General features: G+C 42.2%; 1 protein-coding gene across 2 annotated transcripts in view; it reads left to right on the forward strand.

Annotated features, from left to right (window-relative positions):
* Positions 1-17380, forward strand: part of pdk3a (pyruvate dehydrogenase kinase, isozyme 3a) — a 91212-nt gene that overhangs the window by 52035 nt on the left and 21797 nt on the right. For both annotated transcript variants that reach the window (XM_072513946.1, XM_072513947.1), the window contains exons 9-10: positions 2961-3071; positions 11375-11488. In XM_072513946.1, coding sequence (XP_072370047.1) covers positions 2961-3071; positions 11375-11488 — 225 coding nt within the window. The remainder of the gene's footprint in view (positions 1-2960; positions 3072-11374; positions 11489-17380) is intronic.

Consider the following 17380-nt stretch of genomic DNA (forward strand, 5'->3'; position numbering starts at 1 on the left):
CGAGAACTCCTTACTCCTAGGTCTGCTAAATCTCCACGGGTCTACACCTCCCATCTGCTCCATAAAATCTTTAAGTACCTTGGCTGCTGCCGGCCTCCTTCCAGTCCTGGACTTCGACCTATCCAGCCCTGGTTCCAACACCGAAGGTGGGACATGTTGACACTCTTGCTGGCGGGCAGGGTACAGTCGATTAAAATGGTGGTCCTCCCGAGGTTTCTTTTTGTATTCCAATCCCTCCCAATTGTGATTACTAAGGCCTTCTTTAAGAGGGTAAGCAGGAGCATTATGGGATTTGTGGGGGCAAGCAAGACCCCGAGGGTAAGGAGGGTGTTCCTGGAGCGTAGCAGAGATAGAGGAGTGTTGGCGTTGCCGAATTTGGGTGGTTACTACTGGGCAGCCAACGTGGCGATGATCCGTAAGTTGGTGATGGAGGGAGGGGGGCGGCGTGGAAGAGGTTGGAGATGGCGTCCTGCAAAGGAACAAGCCTGGGGGCGCTGGTGATGGCGCCGCTGCCGCTCTCTCCGACAAGGTACACCACGAGCCCGGTGGTGGCGGCAACGCGAAAGATTTGGGGGCAGTGGAGATGGCACAGGGGTGCGACGGGAGCCTCGGTGTGGTCCCCGATCAGAGACAACCATCGGTTTGTCCCAGGAAGGATGGACGGGGGGGGTTTCAGAGCTGGCATAGGGCAGGGATTAGAAGAATGGGGGAACCTGTTCATTGACAGGACGTTTGTGAGCTTAGGGGTGCTGGAGGAGAAGTTTGGGCTACCCCCGGGAAACGCTTTCAGGTACAAGCAAGTGAGGGCGTTTGTGAGGCGGCAGGTGAGGGAATTCCCGCTGCTCCCGGCACCGGGGATTCAAGATAGCGTGATTTTGGGCGTATGGGTTGGAGAGGGCAAGGTGTCGGCGATATACCAGGAGATGAAAGAAGAGGGGGAGGCTCTGATAGAGGAGCTGAAGGGTAAATGGGAAGAGGAGTTGGGGGAGGAGATCGAGGAGGGGCTGTGGGCTGATGCTCTAAGTAGGGTTAATTCCTCTTCCTCGTGTGCCAGGCTTAGCCTGATACAATTTAAGGTGGTTCATAGAGCGCATATGATGGGGGCGAGGCTGAGTGTAGGTTCTTTGGGATGGAGGACAGATGTGGGAGGTGCTCAGGAAGTCCGGCGAACCGTGTCCATATGTTTTGGTCATGCCCGGCACTGGAGGGGTTCTGGAGGGGAGTTGCAGTAACAGTATCTAAGGTGGTGGAAGTCCGGGTCAAGCCAAGCTGGGGGCTAGCACTATTTGGAGTAGTGGACGAGCCGGGAGTGCAGGAGGCGAGAGAGGCCGGCATTCTGGCCTTTGCGTCCCTTGTAGCCCGGCGAAGGATCTTGTTAATGTGGAAAGAGGCGAAGCCCCCCAGCGTGGAGGCCTGGATAAATGATATGGCAGGGTTTATCAAGTTGGAAAGGATAAAGTTTGCTTTGAGAGGGTCTGCGCAGGGGTTTTACAGGCGGTGGCAACCGTTCCTAGACCATCTCGCGGAGCTTTAGATGAAGGTCGGACAACAGCAACCCAGGGGGGGAGGGGGGAGCCATCGTTCGTTGAGGGGGGGAGGGAGAGAGAGAGGGAGGGAGCGGCATGGGGGGGTTTCTCTGGGGGGGCATTTGAGCAAGAAAACACATGAATGGTCCGGAAACTGACATGTACGGGAAGAATCCAATGTACAAAGCTCTGTATCTTATTGACTTGCCATGTTCCTGTCTTGCCACGCGAGCTTCCTTTCTTTTTTTTGTTACTGGGGGGGGAAGTGAATGACAAAGCAAGTGAGATTGAGGACCAAGCAGGCGCACCTGTTGCATGAAAGATAAATTAAAATGGTGGGCCGCAAAGATCGGCCGGCGTGAGTCGCGAAGTGGGTCCCAGGGGAAAAAGTTTGAAAAACACTGATTTGGATTGTTCACCAGCTAAAAGAGTAGCATGAGTGAATTCCATAATGAATTTGTGAAGTGTAAGCACATAAGATGCTCAGAGACTGCATTTTGATGCTAACCCCTGATACATCCGCATCAGTGACATTGTTCTCATGCTGGAAGGATCGAAGGAAGGATGTGTTGGCCTTGGAAAGGGTCCAGAGGAGGTTCCTGGAATGAAGAACTTGTCGTATGAGGAACGGTTGAGGACTCTGGGTCTGTACTCGTTGAAGCTTAGAAGGATGTAGGGCGATCTTATTGAAACTTACAGGATACTGCGAGGTGTGGATTTGGAGAGGATGTTTCCACTTGTAAGAGAAACTAGAACCAGAGGTCACCATCTCAGACTAAAGGGACGATCCTTTCAAACAGAGATGAGGAGGAATTTCTTCAGCCAGAGGGTGGTGAATCTGGAACTCTTTGCCACCGAAGGCTGTGGAGGCCAATTCACTGAGTGTCTTTAAGACGGGGTTGGATAAGTTCTTGATTAATAAAGGGATCAGGGGTTATGGGGAGAAGGCAGGAGAATGGGGATGAGAAAATATCAGCCATGATTGAATGGCGGAGCAGACTCGATGGGCCGAGTGGCCTAATTCTGCTCCTATGTCTTATGGTCTTATGGAGTCCGGACCTGAAACATTAACTGTTTCTCTCTCCACAGATGCTGACTGACCCGCTGAGTATTTCTAGCATTTTCTTTTCTTCGGTCAGATTTATAACGCCTGCAATATCTTGCCTTTGTATTGCGGATACACCATTTTGCAAATTTCTCTTCGATCCACATTTGGGTGCACATCAAAAGACAATCTTCTCCTGGAAAAACTATTTTTAACTTTCATGGGTGGGAGTACGATTGAGTAATGGTTTGATTATCTATAATGGTCTTATCATACATTAAAATTTGCCTTGTTTTTTTTTCTCCAACCAACATTTCATGACATCCATCGAGTCTGGGGAAGGTAGTTAAATTTCAGCTTTGTCTTTACTAATTTTTCTACTTCTGCAGATATCTGATAAAGGGGGTGGTGTTCCTCTGCGGAAGATTGATCGTCTATTTAATTATATGTATTCAACGGCACCCAGTCCCAGCCTGCAATCATCACAGGCTGCTCCTCTGGTAAGTGCCTACTATCCTCTGGCTACAAGGTGGTGTACAAGAAAGTATCGACTTTTAAGATTATAAACTAAACCAAGGGCGGCACAGTGGCGCAGAACGGTTAGCATTGCTACCTCACGGCGCTGAGGACCCAGGTTCGGTCCCGGCCTGATCTATGTGGAGTTGGCACATTCTCCCCATGTCTGCATGGGTCTCACCCCCTACAACCCAAAGATTTGCAGGGTAGGTGGATTGAACACGCTAAATTGCCCCCTTAATTGGAAAAAATGAATTGGGTACTCTAAATTTATTTTATTTTTTAAAAAGAAAATGTTATGGAACTGGCAGAACAGTGGTCAGGTCCGTTATTGTTTTCCTGAGATTTACCTGTACACTTGTCCTTCATACACCAAAAAATATCCACATCCTCAATGCAGAATGTTGAAAAGGAAAGAGAAAGAAATGGAGAAAAACATGTGGGATTTATTTTTACTGGCCCCATCTATATACTACCATAGAATCCCTGCAGTGCAAAAGGAGGCCATTCAGCCTGTCGAGTCTGCACTGACCCTCTGAAAAAGCACCCTACCGAGGCCCACCTTCCACCCTATCCCCATCACCACCTAACATGCCCACCTTTGGAATGTGGGATTAAACTGGAGCACCTGGAGGAAATAGTGCAAACTCCAGTTACCCAAGGCTAGAATTGAACACTGGTCCCTCTCGCTTTGAGGCACCAGTCTGCTGCCTTTTAACAATTTGGATTTATTCTACATTCTAATAGCACATAAGTAGTTTTGTGGAAAATTGTTTTTTGACCCTTCCTTGGAGGTGCTATTCTGAATGACTGACTTATGCTCAGAAACATGGATGCCAACTTTATCATCATACTATGCATCTTTAATTTTGAAAACTGATTTTTTTTCAACTTTCAACTGACTGGAAATTTTGCAATTTGAAATGAAACCAAACAAACTATTAATGCAAGGCCATCTTCCAAGGTGTAAGTGAAAAAACAAACAAGACACCTTGGGGAGTGTGAAAAGAGGTACATAATTGAAAGATCCATCAAAAGTCATCACTGTCTAAGGAAGAGATATATTAAATTGCAAAGCGCTGGATATTGAAACAATGGCTACTACCGACAGAATCACCCAAACCCCTGGGAAATTCACAGTGGCTGAAGTATAACAAAGGGATTCAAGAGACACGGAGTGTCAAGGGAAAGTTTTTAGCAGAGGAAATTCGCTGAAAAGCTGGACTTCCTCTTCCTTGTTTGGAAGAAGGCGTGTGCCACCCCGTTCAGGAATCCAACCTGACCTCGTAATAATTATAGTATTCTACACCTGACCACACCCACCAGCTAATCACCATATTCGTGGGTGCGTTTGTTTATATTCTGTTTTTCCCTGTTTAATGGTTAATAAATCTGCTTTCTTGCTCAGACTCCAGGAAACCTATTTTGATTTGTTCCTTGTTGCTTACAGCATAAATAGTTCTACACATTTGGAAAAGTCAAATCCTCATGAAAAAAGAATCTTAACACATTTGTTGTGACCAACCAAGGAGGTTGAACAGACCTGCACTGCACCTCACCTGGTCGTAACAAAACTTGGGGCTCGTATCTGGCATTTATTCCCACAGAGCGACAAAGGAATTGGAGTGGGGACAATAAATTGTGCCTTCAAAAGCAATTTTAAAACTGCAAAAGGTTCCTTTGGGTCTGTAATACTGAAATCCTAAAATGTTCAGATTCAATGTCAATGCTTTCATAGAGCAAGATGAGAAACTGGAAAGAAGGAATGACTTTGGAAGAATTAAAAGATGTAGCTAGGCATTTAGAAGTGACATTCTGCCAGAATAACACATTTTATAGCGGGCGGCGAAACACGAGTTGGAAATTCAGGACACTGAAACAGATAAATTAGTGGCAGAAAAATTATTGGAGCAGCAACAATTAGAATTTGAGAAAAGGACAAAAGAGGGGCAGGGGCAGAAGGAGGAAAGAGTATTCCAGGAGTAGGAGTTTAAAGTAAAACAGCTTGATTTGATTTATTGTCACATGTACCAAAGTACAGTGAAAAGCATTTTTCTGCGGCCAAGTAGGCAAGTACGTACATAGACAAAAAAAGAATAATCGACAGAGAACATTGACAAATGGTACATCGACAGTGATTGGTTACAGAGCGGAACAAGGGGCCAAACAAAGCAAATACATGAGCTTGAGCTGAGAATGGAGGTTCCCACTGTGTCCTTTGAACCCACCACTAGCTTAGTCTTTAGGGCTGAGGTAATCAAGTTTGCCCATTTAATTCCCAAGGTTTATGAAGCAGAGGTGGATGGCTTCTGCATCTCTTTCAAATGGTCAGCCAAGCAGTTCAAGTGGCCAGTCCTACACTGCCAGTCCTACACTGATCATTGCTGTTGCAAAGTAAGCTAATTCTCTGTTGCCTGAAGATTGTGCAACGAGCCATGAGGCAGCAGGAAGGGCAATTTTATTAGTGCTGGAGGCTTACCATCAGAAATTCCTTCCCTTCCGCAAATGCCTGACCAGACGTACCTGGAATTTGAACGGCTTAAATTGCTTGCTTTTGAACAGTGGGCATGGGCGCTTAAAATCGAGGCCACCCACAAAATGCTTTGAGATAATTCTTGATCAGTTCAAAACCTTCATGGCCTTCCAAATAAGAACTTGGGAACAGAAAGTAACAGTTCAGGCAGGCAGCAGCCCTGGCCAATGATTGAGCCAAAAAACGTCATTCCAAATGAAACCCTTTCTTAATCACCCTATGCTGTTAATAGTAAATCTTCTAAACATTAGCTACCCATTCGTGTTCTTGAAGAAAAGCCATCATAGCTAACTGTATATCCATCAAGATTTTCAGTTGTCTATAAGCTTCCTGACAGTAATTTAGTTGGAAGCTTCTCTGTCTCAAACACTTCCTCCCTCATTTCACTTTTTTCTACATATTCATCACTTTGAGGATCTTTTCTGTAATCTGTCCAAGTGTCTCTGTGATACAAATTAAAGGGATGACTGACCTACATCTAGGAGATCCCAGACCTTGGTAAAATAACTATTGGTTCCATTAGTGGATATCTAAGGAAATAAGGGAGAGTATCAAATTGAAGGAAAAAATATACAAAGTAGCAAAGATCAGTGGGAGACTAGAGGACTGGGAAATCTTTAGGAGGCAACAGAAAGCTACTAAAAAAGCTATAAAGAAGAGTAAGATAGATCATGAGAGTAAACTTGCTCAGAATATAAAAACAGATAGTAAAAGTTTCTACAAATACATAAAACAAAAAAGAGTGGCTAAGGTAAATATTGGTCCTTTAGAGGATGAGAAGGGAGATTTAATAATGGGAGATGAGGAAATGGCTGAGGAACTGAACAGGTTATTTGGGTCGGTCTTCACAGTGGAAGACACAAATAACATGCCAGTGACTGATGGAAATGAGGCTATGACAGGTGAGGACCTTGAGAGGATTGATATCACCAAGGAGGTAGTGATGGGCAAGCTAATGGGGCTAAAGGTAGACAAGTCTCCTGGCCCTGATGGAATGCATCCCAGAGTGCTAAAAGAGATGGCTAGGGAAATTGCAAATGCACTAGTGATAATGTACCAAAATTCACTAGACTCTGGGGTGGTCCCGGCGGATTGGAAATTAGCAAACGTGACACCACTGTTTAAAAAAGGAGGTAGGCAGAAAGTGGGTAATTATAGGCCAGCGAGCTTAACTTCGGTAGTAGGGAAGATGCTGGAATCTATCATCAAGGAAGAAATAGCGAGGCATCTGGATGGAAATTGTCCCATTGGACAGACGCAGCATGGGTTCATAAAGGGCAGGTCGTGCCTAACTAATTTAGTGGAATTTTTTGAGGACATTAACAGTGCGGTAGATAACGGGGAGCCAATGGATGTGGTATATCTGGATTTCCAGAAAGCCTTTGACAAGGTGCCACACAAAAGGTTGTTGCATAAGATAAAGATGCATGGCATTAAGGGGAAAGTAGGAGCATGGATAGAAGATTGGTTAATTAATAGAAAGCAAAGAGTGGGGATTAATGGGTGTTTCTCTGGTTGGCAATCAGTAGCTAGTGGTGTCCCTCGGGGATCAGTGTTGGGCCCACAACTGTTCACAATTTACATAGATGATTTGGAGTTGGGGACCAAGGGCAATGTGTCCAAGTTTGCAGACGACACTAAGATAAGTGGTAAAGCAAAAAGTGCAGAGGATACTGGAAGTCTGCAGAGGGATTTGGACAGGCTAAGTGAATGGGCTAGGGTCTGGCAGATGGAATACCATGTTGACAAATGTGAGGTTATCCATTTTGGTAAGAATAACGGCAAAAGGGATTATTATTTAAATGATAAAAAATTAAAACATGCTGCTGTGCAGAGAGATCTGGGTGTGCTAGTGCATGAGTCGCAGAAAGTTGGTTTTCAGGTGCAACAGGTGATTAAGAAGGCAAATGGAATTTTGTCCTTCATTGCTAGAAGGATGGAGTTTAAGACTAGGGAGGTTATGCTGCAATTGTATAAGGTGTTAGTGAGGCCACACCTGGAGTATTGTGTTCGGTTTTGGTCTCCTTACTTGAGAAAGGACGTACTGGCACTGGAGGGTGTGCAGAGGAGATTCACTAGGTTAATCGCAGAGCTGAAGGGGTTGGATTACGAGGAGAGGTTGAGTAGACTGGGACTGTACTCGTTGGAATTTAGAAGGATGAGGGGGGATCTTATAGAAACATATAAGATTATGAAGGGAATAGATAGCATAGATGCGGGCAGGTTGTTTCCACTGGCGGATGAAAGCAGAACTAGGGGGCATAGCCTCAAAATAAGGGGAAGTAGATTTAGGACTGAGTTTAGGAGGAACTTCTTCACCCAAAGGGTTGTGAATCTATGGAATTCCTTGCCCAGTGAAGCAGTAGAAGCTCCTTCATTAAATGTTTTTAAGATAAAGATAGATAGTTTTTTGAAGAATAAAGGGATTAAGGGTTATGGTGTTCGGGCCGGAAAGTGGAGCTGAGTCCACAAAAGATCAGCCATGATCTCATTGAATGGCGGAGCAGGCTCGAGGGGCCAGATGGCCTACTCCTGCTCCTAGTTTCTTATGTTCTTATTAATGAGATTTGGATAGCTCCTGATTGTTATCAGGCAAGTCTAAAGTGCTAATTTCCATCAAAATCTGATGGATTGCCCAGTAACACACATCACAAGAGCAGCTCAGAAAGAGTGCTTAGGCCCAAAATAGTGTACGTAAGGCAAAAACTAGGAACATTCTATTAATGGTGATCGGAGATTGTGTAAACAGAAAGTATCCTTTCTCACTTTCTGTAACAGTGCCAGAAACTTAGTTGCGTCTTGTGTTTGCTGGATAGTTTTCGTCAACCAACCTCTGAGTTTGGCTAGATGCCTAAAAACTAGCGCATGTTGGGATTAAAAAATATCTCCCCTTAAGTACTAAAAGTTACGAGATGTCTTCAATTCATCTGCTATCATGTCTTTAGTTGTTCAGTCATCATGTTTAATTTTTTTCATGTGGTACAGAATTTGTTTAAAATAATCAGCTTCAGGTTATTACTTTCTCCATTTGGTACAATATAGTTGATTCATTCATGGCTAGTTTTTATGACCCAATGTTGTTCTTTATCCTCTTGCACCTGTTCTCAGTCCATTGAACTTGGTTCACTTTCCACTTTCTTGACATTCACAACACATTTTTCTATTAAATAGCAATTCTTGGAGCAGATATTAGCCCATTCTTCATAACATGGTAGCAACTTAGCCTGCCCCTTTAAAATTGGAGTTGAGTGCAACTTGCTCTGATCCTGCTTATTCTGTCAAGAGCCCAGCCAAGCATCTTATTGAATTTGGCCTATTCCTTGAACCATTGAGCCTTGCTTATGAAAAGTCAATGGAGAATTCTGTCCTTCCTTTGATTGTTCCACAAACTGCAAGCTTTATTCAAGTTCATATAACTTTGCTGTTCCTCAGCAGCCTTCATCATGATCACCATTTGCTCTGAGACATTTTAACTCCAACTTGGATTGAAGTTTGCATTCCTGCCTCAGCTTCGATACCTCTTCCCTATTAGTAGTAAATACTGTGGAAGGAAGTACTCGGGTCGGGCAGTATCTATGGCGAGAGAAGCAATTAATGTTTCAAATTAATTATCTTTTCTTCAGAGCTGAAAAATTGTTAAATGTAACTGAAGCATGAAAGTGGAGGAAGAAAGAACAAACGGTGAAAGGCCCAAAGATAAAATATATTAAATGACAAAAAGGATGATGGTGCAAGGCAAAAGTAGATGGTAACAAGACAAGTAAAGAAATAAAGGGTCGGCCGAGAGAAGTTTGTCCCATTACCATCTCATTTTACCATGTTGCATTCTCTTTTTTTTTTTGTTCAATCTTTCCTGCCTTCAACCCCAATAGACCTTCCCCTTTTGATATTTCTCCTCCTCCAACACCTGTTCCCTTTCCCTGCCTTTGTATTTGCTTAAAACCCATTACATCTCCAAATTATGTTTTGTTTAAAATTTAACTTTATGAATAACGTTTTCCAGGTCTGACAAAAGGACATCAGCCTAAAACGCTAACTTTATTTCTCTATCTACAGATGCTGCCTCAACTGCTGAGCATTTTCTGCTTTCACATTTCCAGCATCTGCACTATTTTACTTTTTGTCCACCTTTAAACACTTGTGGTACACTGACCAGTCACTAATTTCCTTGCTGAGGCTTCCCAATTTTTTCCTGTTTAGCTTAGAATGCCACTTGTTCTTGAGATCAATTATAGTTATACAGGTTAGCTCAATTAATAACCCTTGTCTCCCAACGGTCAATAATCCAAACCAGAGGAGATCAATAAACCTCATGATTATTGATCTGTCAAATCGTAAGATTTTACCCAGAGGCTTAACCTTTTGGAATCAAATTCATCAATTCATTTCCTTGGAACTCTGGTGGATAGCCATATTTAAACAACAACTTTACTGATGAGGTTTTGGTCTCTTTGGGTGGGATTTTCAGGCAGCTGACTCACCGTAAGCTGTCGGCGAATCATCAGGTCGCCGGTGTCTATGCCGTTTTGCGTAATGAACCCTTCCCACCACGGCGGGTGGGTGGGTGGAGGGGGGGGGGGGGGTGCCTTCAGTGAGACCAGAAGATCCTGCCGGTGAGATAGGCCAGAACATCCCACCCATTATTTTAGGAAGGATGTAAATGCTTTGGAGATGGTCCAGAGGAGGTTTATTCGATTGATAGCTGGAATGAGTGGCATGAGGAAAGGTTGCACTGGCTGGGCTTGCTCCACTGGAGTTTAGAAGAGTGAGGGGTGTTTTGATTGAAGTGTATTAAATCCTGAATGGTCTTGACAAGGTGGATGTGGAAAGGATGTTTCTTCTATTGGGTGAGTCCAGAACTAGGGGCCCTGTTTTAAAATTAGGAGTCTATCTTCTCCGACCGAGATGAGGAGAAATTATTTTTGAGGTTTGTGCACTTTCGAGCTCTCCACGTCCGAAAGCGCTGAAAGTGAGGTCACTGAATATTTTTGAAGGCAGCAGTAAAATGATTCTTGTTAGGTAAACAAAGGTTATCAGGGGTAGATGAAAATGCAGAACTCAACAGATCAGCCATGGTCTTGTTGCGTAGTAGAGCAAGCTTGAGGGACCAAAAAGCCTAATTTTATTCCTATTTCGTCTGTTTGTATGATGTATTGCAGCGTTACTTTTGAGATTTTCCATATCCATTTCCATAATATTTTCATGTAGCTGGTATTTGCTTAAAATGGTTTGCTATCTTATTTTATATCATTGTATATGAAAATCCTGAGGTTTTTGTAATAAACTGCATAGCAATGGCCAATAAGAAATATACTTGTTCATACGAGAGATTCTAAAACTGGCATTTCCACATACCAAAGAGCACCAGTTTATGTGACAACATTGTGTAGTTCATACAACATGGATTCAAACTCATTTTTACATGAATAGTAGTGAAACCTTTGGCATTTTAGATAAAATGTTCCTACTTTTAGATAGTAATTCCCTTTAATGAAACTATTCCATTTATTGCATTAGCTGTTAAAAATTATGTGCTTCTCCATTTAAGGTAACTTGGCCAGCTATGCAATTGTATAAGAACTGACCAGGATATTCTTTATTGTAGCCTTTCAAACTTCATTTGTTTCAGTTGCAGTCAGAAGGATATATTTTTAATTCACAAATTACCCTGATTGTTCTGAATCTTTGACTAATCCAAGTTTGACATTGTTATGGTGTGTACTGTGAAGTAGCTCACTTTATTTCTGCCTGCAGGCTGGATTTGGATATGGCTTGCCAATCTCCCGCCTATATGCTCGATATTTTCAAGGGGATCTCAAACTGTATTCCATGGAAGGTGTGGGCACGGATGCAGTCATCTATCTTAAGGTATCTTGCAACATCAGCAAAGTATTAAACTTCTTACGGACAGTTGGTGAAGGAGACCAGAAGTCAATCTTTACTTTGTTTTAGATTTATTCACAAAGTGAAACATTACAAATGTGTAGCTCCTAATGCTGCAAGCCACCACTGGTGACTATATCAGCAAACAGTAATCAAATAAACAAATTAACTAAAGAGCAAACCCTTAAAAGGGTACTGTAACTAAAAAAAAAATACTGTAACTGAAGCAAAAACTTCAACAGAAACGAATTGAGTTAAAATATCATTAGCAGGGCTGCTGATGCACCTCACCTACAGCGGCCACTGGTCCTAGGAGGCCTCAAGCATGTGCTTCTTTTCCGGGATTGGAACATTCGGGGTTGGGCATAACCACAGAAGAGAGGCAGACAGTTGGGTTGAATCACTCTTAGCCGCCCGATCCCTGGACCTGTTTATGGCCACCAATGACACTTTAGTTAGTTGGTTTATTTGATTCACTCGAGTATAAAGAACCAGCCCTTAATAGGGAGCTGTAATAAAAACCAAATCGTCAAAGGAAATTAATATAGCATTTTAGGGGGAGATGATGCATTCCGGCACCTGAGGCACCCACTGGCCAGGAAGGCCTCAAGTGTACCAGTGGACACTACGTACGCCCTCTCCAGGAACAGCTGGGTAGAGACGTATCCGCGGAAGAGGGGCAGTCAAGTCAAATTACATCCTCAAATAGCTGCTGCTGGGACCTGTTTGTGGCCACCTTGACCATTATCTCTTATACTCTTCTGAACAAACAATAAATCACCAAATTAATAAGTTGACAGCCCCATTAAACAGGCACTGTAGCAAAAATCAAAAACAAAATAACTGAGGGTCACTGTTTAAAAATAAGGGTCTTCCCATTTAAGACAGGCGAGGAGAATCTTTTTCTCTTTGGAAATCTCTTCCTCAAATGGTGACAGAAGCAGAGTCTTTGAATAATTTTAAAGTTAAAAATAGATTTTTGATAAGAAAGAGGATGAAAGGTTATCAGAAGTAGTCAGAAAGGTGGAGTTGAGGTTACAGTTAGATCAGGCATGATCTTATTGAATGGTGAAGCAGGCTTGAGGGGCCGAGTGGCCTACTCATTTCTATGTATGTTTGTATGAAACTTCTCAAATTAGATTAAAATATAATTCCTGGGACTGATGCTGCACTCCAATCTCTGTGGAGTTCACTGGTCACGGAAGGCTGCTAACGTAACAGTGGGCACTGCGTGCTCCCTCTCCAGGAACACCCGAGTGCGAATGTAGCTGCCAAGAGAGGCAGGTCATGCAGCCTGAGCTCCATCCATCTCTATTGTGCTAATACCATCATTAACTAACAGAGCCACCCCTCCACCTTTTCCTCGCTTCCTGTCCTTCCTAAATATCCTACCACTCCTGGTTTAATTACTTCACAAGATATTAGTTTTCCCTTTACCTGTAGCACCTAAAGCACAATTTTTTCCTCCAGTCTTTTCTGTTTTATTTGTATTCACACTTATACTACTTTTTCCACCTGAACACTTTCCAACCCACTTAGTAGATTAAAGTGTTCATGACCACTTGGATCCTAGCCCTAACCCAGTTCAGGCGCAGCCTGTACCAGAGGGACAGGGAACAGTTTCTTCCTGTTGCAGTACTTACTCATGCTATTCTCTCATTAAATTGAACCCCTGTTTACTCCATCACTCCTTATCTGGTTATCCCTGTGCCAGTTTGCATGTAGCTCTGCTGATTTGAATGTCAAGCTCCACTTCTGATACAGAAGCTGTACGAAATCCCACAACTATCAGAAAAATTCTATTTTAATCAAGATTTTACCCAATGACCGTTATAATCAGATGACTTGGAAATCTGTGCACCATACATAATATTATTCAAAAATGTGCAGCACAAGCTAACCATAGTTGACAAGGTTGGGAACTTAGGTAGGGGCTGGTTTAGCGCAATGGGCTAAACAGCTGGCTTGCAGTGCAGAACAATGCCAGCAGCGTGGGTTCAATTCCCGTACTGGCCTCCCCGTACAGGCGCTGGAATGTGGCGACTAGGGGCTTTTCACAGTAACTCCATTGAAGCCTACTTGTGACAATAAGCGATTATTATTATAAGGTTGGGAACTTTTGGAAACTCATTAAGAATTGTCAACAATTCTCATTGTTGTTATGAATTCATTTTGGGACTTGATAGCAAATCAAATTTGGTTAAAGTGACAGGAAAACTGCTTTGCAGCAATGGGTGTGATTTGATTAATGGAAAATACAGTAACCAAAGAAGAATTTATTTCCCCTCTCCAACTTCCCTCCTTTCAAATGTTGCTCTTTCTCCTTTCGGAATGTGTTGACTCCTTCATCAAAGTGCAGTCACTGCACTCCAGAATGGTTATGGGAAACAGAAACTTCATACAAACTTACTTTCCTACCTATCTTTGTGCCATCAGCAAATTTGACAACCATTCCTTTCTCCAAGTCAATTGTAAAAAGTTGAGGTCCCAGCACTGATCATTAGTCAGATAAGTCGTGAATTCTGAGTTGTGTTCCGATAGTTTTCTGAAACAATACATCCCAGAACCAATAAGGGGGCATTCATTCCGTTTCTGATTTTATAATGAGTAATGAGCCAAATTTAGTTAAATGTTCAACCATCATAGGATATTATTTAATAGATCAAAAAAAACATTTGATGAAATACAGAGCCAGTTTATACCTCAAATGAACAAGAACTCTACTTGCCAAACAAAGCTAATGTACAGCTGAAGAGGCAAGAGACAACATTAAACTAAAAGAAAAAGCCCATTCAAAATGATAAACATATCACAGATCATAGCAAATGGAAGAGATGCCCAACACAGCAATGGGTGACAAAACAGTTAGGAAGAGCCAGAAAAAGGGAACATAAATAGAAACTAGGAAGGAATATCAAATCAACAATTTGTTTATAATTATAATAGGAAACTGATAATGGACAGGAACAATGTGGGTCCACCCAGAAATACTAAGCAATCAAAGGACTTGTGAAATGGAGGAACCAGAAGGATGTGGTAATAGTAAAGAGGTAGTACTTGAAAAGTTAACTCATTTGAAAACTGCTAAATCCCCGAGACTAGATGAGCTTCATCCCAGGGCATTGAAGGAGGTGGTTAGAGAGATGGTGGATGCATTGCTGGTTAACTTTCAAAATTCTTTCGATTCTGGAAAGGTTCCTGTGGACTAGAAAGTAGCAAATGTAACCCCATTATTCAAGAAAGGAGGAAGAGAAAACCAAGAATTCTAGACCTGTTAGTTTGATGTCAGTAGGAGGGAAACTGGTGGCATGATAGCATAGTGGTTAGCACTGTTGCTTCACAGCCCAAGGACCACGTTCGATTCCCGGCTTGGTCACCGTCTGTGCGGGGTTGGCACGTTCTCCCCTGTGTCTGCGTGGGTTTCCTCCGGGCGCTCCGGTTTCCGCCCACAAGTCCAGAAAGACATGCTTGTTAGGCGGATTGGATATTCTGAATTCTCCCTCTGTGTATGCGAATAGGCGGCGAACAGGTGACTAGGGGATTTTCTCTAACTTCATTGCAGTGTTAATGTAAGCCTACTTGTGAAACTAATAATAATAAAGATTATTAAAAGTTAGAATCTATTATAAAGGATGAGATAATTGGGCATTTGGGGGGGGGGGGAAATGGTAAAATTGGGCAGAGTCAACTTGTTGGAACGTTTTGTGAATATTACTTGTAGCATTGATAAAGGAGAACCTGTAGATGCGGTGTATTTTGATTTTCAGAAGACTTTTGATAAGCTCCCACACAGGAGATTAGTAAATAAAGTTAGAGCGCATGATATTGGGGCTAATATACTGTATGGATTGAGAATTGGTTAACAGAAAGAAAGCAAAGAGTAGGAATAAATTGATCATTCTCAGGATGGAACTGTTACTAATGGGATACCGATCAGTGTTAGGTCTACATCTATTCACAATCTATTTAAATGATTTGGATCTGTGGACCAATTGTAATATTTCCAAATTTGCTGATGGCAAAAAACTAGGTGGGAATGTAAATTGTGAGGAGGATGCAAGGAGGCTTGAAGAGGACTTGGACAGGCTAAGTGAATGGGCTGGGACAGCCCATGGCAAATGGAATATAATGTGAATAAGTATGCAGTTTAGTCCTAGTTAAGAAGGTCATGAGACATCTTAGTGGGATACAGATGATGTAATGAGTGGGAAGGTAATTAGTGGGAAGAGCGAGGCCTATCTGTGGTTTTGGCAATGTGGCTTTGGATTTGAGTCTGACAAGGCAAGGATTTTTAGGTTGTTCCTGAAAGGATCTCTCTCCAAAGGTCTGCACAGAGAACGGCACGTAACCCTGATTACTAATTGATTTATGAGTGGATTTTGAATTGTATTGAGTTGCTTTGTTGGAATATATACAGTGGCAAGTGTAGATAGTGAGTTAAAGGTTCTCCTTTTATTTAAGAACTGTTTATTAATTGTAAAACAATTTTAAAGCTAAAGTTATTCTGTGTTTAAATAAAGTTTATCACTCCTGGGGTGAAGTATTCTTTCCTCAGTCTTCTAAATTGCAAATTGTTTGGGGTTTCTTGTCTGTTATCTTAACAATATTGGAGTCTGATCGAGTATCCTAACAACCTGGATCATGGAATAGACTAGAAAGTCACATATCCAGATTTGCTGATGACACGATGGCAGGCAGCTTTTAAGCATTGTGATGAATGCATAAAATTACAAAGATATTAATAAATATTTGTTTGTATCTTCCAACTATTTTCCCTTTGGGTAATAGTGCAGAAGTGTTGGCAGGATTAGCAAGATGATTCACGGCCTGAACTATGTAATGAATACACCTTCCATGTCAAACAATCGCTGAACCCAGAGCTTCTAGCGCAGAGGCATGGATGCTATCTATTGAGCCACACAATCTCCACATTAATAGATGAAGTGAATGGACAAAACTGTGGAAAATGGATTTTAATATTGGCAAATGAGGTCATCCACTTTAGATCTTAAGTGCGCTTTCTCAGTGGTAAAATGCTTGAAACATTAATGATTCAAAGAGGAAAGAGTCCTGGGGCTCTATGTGAACTATTAAATTGTCTTGATCAGGGACAGAAAATAATCAAAAAGACTAATGGAATGATAACCTTTGTAAATAGAGGACTAGAGTACAAGGGAGTAAAAGTTATATTACAACAGTACAAAGCCATGGTTAAACTATACCTAGTGTACTGTGAGCAGTTTGGGGCACAACAGCATAGGAAAGAGTACAGTGTAGATTTACCAAAATGTTATCAGGACTCGATCTATTAAATTACAGAGTGAGGTTATACTCCCTGGAATTTAGAAGGTTAAAAGATGGTTTCATTGGTATTTTCAAGATATTAAGGGAAATGACTATGGTAGATAGGAATGTTGCCCTAGCTGAGGAGCCTGGAACTAGGTGACAAAGTCTAAAACTTGAGCTAGACCTTTTCAGGAGTGAAGTTAGGGAACACTTGTTCATGTAAATAGTGGTACGGATTGTGGTGACTGGAGATTTTCACAGCAACTTCATTGCAGTATTACTGTAAACCTACTTGTGACAATAATAATGATTATTGTTACAAGTTTGGAACTCTTTGCAAACGAAATCCATTGTCAATTTTAATCTGCTATTGAGAAATCTTTGTTATCCAAAGGTGTAGAGGAATATGGCCGAAGCTAAGCATATGGAATTGGGCAAAGATCGGCTATGACTCTCGTTGAATGGTAGGACAAACTTAAGAGGCTAAATGGCTTGTTTGTCCCTATGTTGACTTTCTATCTTGAGAACAAAGCAAAGTACAGCACAGGAACAAGCCCGAAACGAAAGAGAAAATGCTGGAAAATCTCAGCA

Source organism: Scyliorhinus torazame, chromosome 8 (genome assembly GCF_047496885.1).
Source record: "Scyliorhinus torazame isolate Kashiwa2021f chromosome 8, sScyTor2.1, whole genome shotgun sequence".
Lineage (NCBI taxonomy): Eukaryota > Metazoa > Chordata > Chondrichthyes > Carcharhiniformes > Scyliorhinidae > Scyliorhinus > Scyliorhinus torazame.